The 5,856-nt window shown below is 42.0% G+C and overlaps 1 protein-coding gene across 1 annotated transcript; it reads left to right on the top strand.

Moving 5' to 3' along the window:
* The first annotated feature begins 4,228 nt into the window (after nucleotides 1–4,228).
* Nucleotides 4,229–5,353, top strand: LOC147881387 (uncharacterized). Its single transcript, XM_087369849.1, has 3 exons — nucleotides 4,229–4,559; nucleotides 4,758–4,919; nucleotides 5,025–5,353. The coding sequence occupies exons 1-3, from the start codon at nucleotides 4,272–4,274 to the stop codon at nucleotides 5,247–5,249; spliced, it is 675 nt and encodes a 224-aa protein (XP_087225975.1). The 5' UTR covers nucleotides 4,229–4,271; the 3' UTR covers nucleotides 5,250–5,353.
* The last annotated feature ends 503 nt before the right edge of the window (nucleotides 5,354–5,856 follow it).

The raw sequence follows: 5,856 nt of genomic DNA, 5'->3' as shown, positions 1-5,856 counted from the left end.
GAGCAAAAGCTACTCCAGCTTATTCCTCTATCATATATATATGAGTATACATGGGCACTGTACAAGTGGGTGGGCACACTGCCCTTTACCCCAACATCTCTTCTTCTTCATCAGTTAAGTCAGAGCTCCAACTCTTTGATGTTGAAGACTCCTCCCTTACAACTTCCTTTCTATGGCTTCTGATGTTGTATCGCACCGTCTTATCATTTCTCTGCAAAATCAATTCTCAAGTATCCCACTTTTGAACATTCTTCACCTTTTGTAGCCAAGGCCTTTCCAAAATCAATGATAGGCACGTGCATCTGGCTTGCTAGGGATCATCTGGTTGGTCACTTATTTTTAAAGATTTTGTTGAGGATCACATTGTGGAGGGTTTTCAACAAGTGCTTATGCATAATAAGTTGGTCTTGGTATACTAAGGCTCTCTGCGATCTTGTTTGGGATATTATTTGGATCTTGGTGTTTCCTTTTTGTGTTTCATCATGGTGAAGATTCCAGTGTTTTGAGGGACCCAAGGGGAAGACTCGGAGTCTTATCTTCAGGATTTTTTTCTAGGATGCCGGCTTTCTGGATGGTACATGAAGGATCGGGCAGAGATTTTGCCTGATTTTCTTGAAGGTGTAGCCTTGAGTTGGCATGAGGCCTTGCCGGACTCTACCAAGGAGGACTGGGACCAAGTGGTGGCTGCAATCAAGCAGAGATTTGGGAAAGTGGAGTCATCAAATGCTTTGATGTTGCAATTGGATTGGTTCTATCAAGGAGAGGGTGAGATGGTCTCTGCATTGGCAATCCGATATGCATTGGAGTGGAGCTTCACTCTATTGACTTGAATGGAATTAAATGTAAAGGTATGTATGAAGGCGGTACAATGTTTCCTCGGAACCTGCCCATCCGACCCAATCAGCCCCTTCAATATCCTCGATATATATCAGTTCATGTCATGTTGAACCACAAGATCTTCTTTCAACAACGTATTGCTCTTCTCTTTGGCACAAACCGGCTTGCTGAGTAGCTAGCTTATGTAAGGTGGACCCTCTGAGGCCTAGTGTTTTCAACCTCTTTTCAACTATGCCAACATCACTTATGGCCTCTTCTAATCCTTTCCTTCTCCCTATGCTTGAGTACAACATTACGTGGGATTTTACCATGCTCATTCTCATTTGAGGGAGGAAAGTATGGTGTGGTATCTTGGCATTAAATCTTCTTTTTAATGTCCTTTTCTCAATGATAAATATCTTTGTCACTCAGTGCAAAAGTAGTAGGAAGTGAAGAGGTGCGTGAAGTTTATTACCCCCAACTTCATGTCACAGTGTTGTTTAGTGTGCTCCACATCCTCCACATGAAGTGTCTCTATAGGATCTTCTTGTACCACCACCTTATTCCTTCCTGACTGATCCCGATCAGCACCAAGACAAAGACCAAAGGCCACTCCTTCTACCTAACCATCTGAGCTGGACTCCTTGGAGCTATGCCTTGTCTCTTCTTCTTCATTAATTAAGTCAGAGCTCCAACTCTTTAATGTTGAAGACTGCTCCCTTACAACTTCCATTTTATGGCTTCTGATGTTGTAGTGCACCATCTTATCATTTCCCTGCAAATTCAATTCTCGAGTATCCCACTTTTGAGCAATCTTCACCTTCTGTAGCCCTTGGACATATCATTGGATCCGAATCGGTTTCTACTATTTTGGTGCAGAATTTGGTGGTTTTGGCATCATCATTGTGTTTGGAGCAAGTTAAATCCCCAACATAACTTTTGAATCACTAAATTTGGCCTCTCGGAGGGGTCAGATTGACCAAAGCAGGTGCCTGACATGACTGTGCTTAAAAAAGCGATTTGGGCACTTGGCCTGGAGCCAAGTGCCCAAATTGCTTTCCCCAGGCCAAGTGCTCAAATCTCTTTCTTAATCACACTCCTGTCAGGCACCTATTTTGGTCATTTTGACCTCTCAGGGTAGACATTTATGACACACTAAAACACGCTCAAGTGGGAACTTCAAAATGTCAGTTTATCTGTTTCGGGATTTGGTGTAGCATTTATGACAAACTTAAAAAAAGAGTGAAAACTTTAAAATGTCAGTGTGTTGAGCATCTCTAGAGAGATAAAGTCTATTTTTTTGAATAAAGAAAGCATTTCCAATGTAGCGTTGGCCTCTCTCTCATTGGAGGATCCATCTATTTTTTGTCTAACCTAAAAGGCCCCAAAATGAGCTCCATTTTTTCATAATGCTCCTTTGTCATGAGCTCATATTTATCATGTTTGACCTTTGTACTTCATGCTAGGTTTTCACCTCTTTTGAAGTTCTACCACACACTAAGGTAAAGTGTTGCCCCCAAAAAAAGTGTGTGTAATAGATAGATAAATAGATAGATGCACTTTTATGTATGAGTTGTTGATATAGGTCAGCATAGGCAAACCTTACAATCGACACATGAAATTTTTAACCCAAAAGAAAAGACACTTATGACAAAAACATTCATATTATCAATACTATGATCTAAAAAAATATTAAAGACTTTGTTTATCATCTAAATAAATCAAGCCTGTCATCCTTAAAAAAATCAAAAGCTAGCAAAATCATTATCAAAAAATTTAATCAAGGCATCTCAACTTAAGAAGTCAAAGACTATTAGCCAAGAAAAAGTCAAAGCAATGCTACTTGTATCTCTTAGCTAAGGAAAAGTCAAAGGACTGCTACTTGTATCTATGTGTGGGTTGATAGAGACCAACAAAAGCAAGCCGTACGATGGGCACATGATACCTTTTGAAATAAGGGACAATTTATGAATTCAAGCTCTAAACAATGTTTTCTCTATCTCGTATGGAGACTCCCATCACATGACACCTCTTGAGAGAAAATTAAGCTCTAAATGATGTTTTTGGCCTGCCATGGGTGCCTTAGTGAAGGTTGTGGTTTTAAGATGGGAAAAACAAAATTATTGTTATTATTTATGCCTTGTTACTTGTTCATTTGTGGTTGGTGCACTTGTTGGCTGGATTCATTGTTATTTTAGATGTTCTAAATTCCCATTGGCTACTCCCAGCAAAGAGTATTGATGATTTGGGGTCCCCTTTTACGACTTTTGGGCCATTCTCATTAACTCTTGTTTGCACACTCTTAATCTCCTTCTTCCTTTTCAATGAATGATAGATATATCATTCAAGTTTTTTTTTTCCACGGTAAAGTTTCGTATATCAAAGAAAAGATAAAGGAAATTTACAAGTCACCTTCCTGTGGAGAGGTAGCAAACTTCAAACCCAAAGCCTTGTCAAGGCATTACAAGCTTCGTCATTTAACCCGAAAAGGGTAGTGGGCGCCCGAATCTCCTCAAAGCATTTATCTATTGGGATTCTAGATTTTGGTAGTCTATGAAAGACTCTATCATTTCTATGCTTCCATATGCATGTCAACACTAGGGCTTTAATCACTTGGATCATCCGGTAGATTAGATCGTTGTGTTTTTCTTGTCACCTAGTAAGGCAATTTTCCACCTGATCTTGACCTGTACATTCATTTTTGCTAATCTAGTCTCGGTTGCCTTCCACGGTTCCTAAGAGATAGGGCACTCCCACAGTAGATGCATGTGTGTCTCCCTGAATTTATTACAGAACGAGCAAAGTAGTTGTATTCTTGGGTTCCATTTGTCAAGTCTTGCTCTAGTAGGGAGCTTGTCCATTAGAACCCTCCAGATCAAGAAGTTTAATTTGAAGGATGGAGTCGATTTCCAACTTCTCCCGACCCTCATTTTCCAGGTGGATTCTCTGTCCACCATCGGTGCATGAAACTTCCAGTGAGCCTTTGCTATCAGAGCAACGTCGCTACCTCGTCTGTCATTGAAGTCTTGTAGGGTTAGTTTAGGAAATTATTTTCGTGTCTGCCATAGGAAGCCCTTGAAATCCTGAGTCTGCTTGAAAACATAGCTCGTTGGCCAGTCCGGTTTCAAGTTATTGATCAATCCTTGCATGAACCGCCCTTCTGCTCTGGAAAGCTGGTACCTTCTAGTTAGGTGCTCCACTTCCAAGTTGTTGTATCCTTTCTAGGTTTAAACAGCTTGATTAGTGAGAACTAGAAATATCACTTGAAGTCTATGTATCATTCAAGTTGTTGTATCATTTCAAGGTTTAAACAGTTTGATTAGTGAGAAGTGGAACTACCACTGACAAAGTCTCACGTGGGCATTTTAGTGCCGTAGCTAGCACGGCCTCTCCACCCTCTTTCTATGTAACAGACGAAATCGGTTAAGCCTTCAGTACCTCATCTATCTAGTTCAATGGGCAGCCCTCAGAATCGCCCACTTCAGATTGCTATCCCCATCTTCCCCGGTTTCACCGCCCTCGATGCCGTTGGCCCCTACGAGGTCCTCCATCTCCTTCCCTGTGCTGAAGTCCACTTCATCAGCCACCACTCCGGTCTCTTTACCGCTGGTAGTGGCATGCTTAGTCTCCAGGCCACCTCCTCCTTCGATCAGTTTCCCCATCCCGACATCATAGTTGTCCCAGGAGGACCTGGCACCCGATCGCTGGTTCACGATAAGCCCATCCTGGATTGGATCCGAAAGGTATTATTTCATATAAGATCAATGAATTAAGCTTTTGTTGAAGAAGGTTTGTTTTATGTTTGTGCAAATACCTTCCCACGGCTTCGGGTGCTTTCTCTGAGCATGCTTTCTTCACAGTGTTCTTTCTTGGAGGATGCTTAACTCTTCTGAAACTGCTGGGTAGTTTACAGTATGCTGAACCCTTCTGTGTGCTGACAGGCACATGAAACCAGCATCTTCACTACTTCGGTATGTACGGGTTCCCTTCTGCTTGCTGCTGCTGGACTCCTTGACGGCTTGGAAGCTACCACACACTGGAATGCGTATGATGAGCTCGAAAGATTGGGAGCCAAACCTGTCGCAGAAAGGGTCGTTCGGCAGGTAAGAATGACTTTGTCCGTGTACCCATAATAGATAGACCTTTTCTTGAAACTTGTTTCTCAAATTGGGTAAATTATCACTTCGAAATCCGAAATGATGCTGCAGGGAAAGATTATTACAGCCGCTGGAGTGTCCACAGGCATAGACATGGCCATACAACTTGCAGCTCTACTAAAAGACGAGGAGATTGCCAAAATTGTGCAACTGCTAATAGAATATGATCCACAGCCACCATATGATGTTGGCTCTGTTGCCAAAGCTGGAGAGGAGCTGGTCATGCGTGCGAAATTGTTCAGTGCAAACATGAAAAAGAAGATGCTGAAGGAATAAAATCCACTATAGGATTGTGTAGGTTCGATTTTCATATGTAAAGAGCTGTTGCCTTAAGATGTTGAAGCAAGCTACTTTAAAGGCCTGGTTTAAGGGCCTTAGCACATGGATAGGGCTAGCATGGGTTTAAGATGGGAATCTTTTTGTCATCATTAAGTGATATAGGATGGGAATAGCCACACTCAACATGCTCAGAAAGTCGACTCGATACTGAGAATATTGTTCCTAATTACACTAAGCGGAAACTCTCACAGAGTATTGTGTCTAACACCATCCTCTTTAAGATCCCTTCTAGACGGCTCAACTTCCCTACAAGCAACATCTGCATACACCAAAACCTAGGCCACCTCCTTGGATAATGGAGAGAAGTCGAGCCTTTCTTCGACATACTTTTGCCAACCCACAATTTGATCCAACTACATGTCTCGGTAGAACTCCACCTCGATTAAACTCAAGCAATACCCCCCCTGGATTAGTACTCCACCTCGATTAAACTTGAACAATACTCCACCTCGATTAGACTCGAACACCCTTGGGAACATCAGAGCTCTGTCACTTTAAAGATCCATCAATGCCCTCTCCTTGACAAGAGTGCTAGAGCGTGCTA

Source organism: Dipteris shenzhenensis, chromosome 31, assembly GCF_047967505.1.
Source record: "Dipteris shenzhenensis isolate YYH24624 ecotype China chromosome 31, Dip_SZ_1.0, whole genome shotgun sequence".
NCBI classification, from domain to species: Eukaryota; Viridiplantae; Streptophyta; class Polypodiopsida; order Gleicheniales; family Dipteridaceae; genus Dipteris; species Dipteris shenzhenensis.
The sequence above is the reverse complement of the archived record's forward strand: the minus strand, read 5'-3'. Positions and strand labels throughout refer to the sequence as shown.

Bases quoted from the DNA above. Each gene is read 5' to 3' on its own strand.
- LOC147881387 (XM_087369849.1), top strand. From the start codon at position 4,272: ATGGGCAGCCCTCAGAATCGCCCACTTCAGATTGCTATCCCCATCTTC. The intron at 4,560-4,757 runs GTATTATTTCAT...GTGTGCTGACAG, and splicing joins TCCTGGATTGGATCCGAAAG to GCACATGAAACCAGCATCTT. The intron at 4,920-5,024 runs GTAAGAATGACT...ATGATGCTGCAG, and splicing joins CAGAAAGGGTCGTTCGGCAG to GGAAAGATTATTACAGCCGC.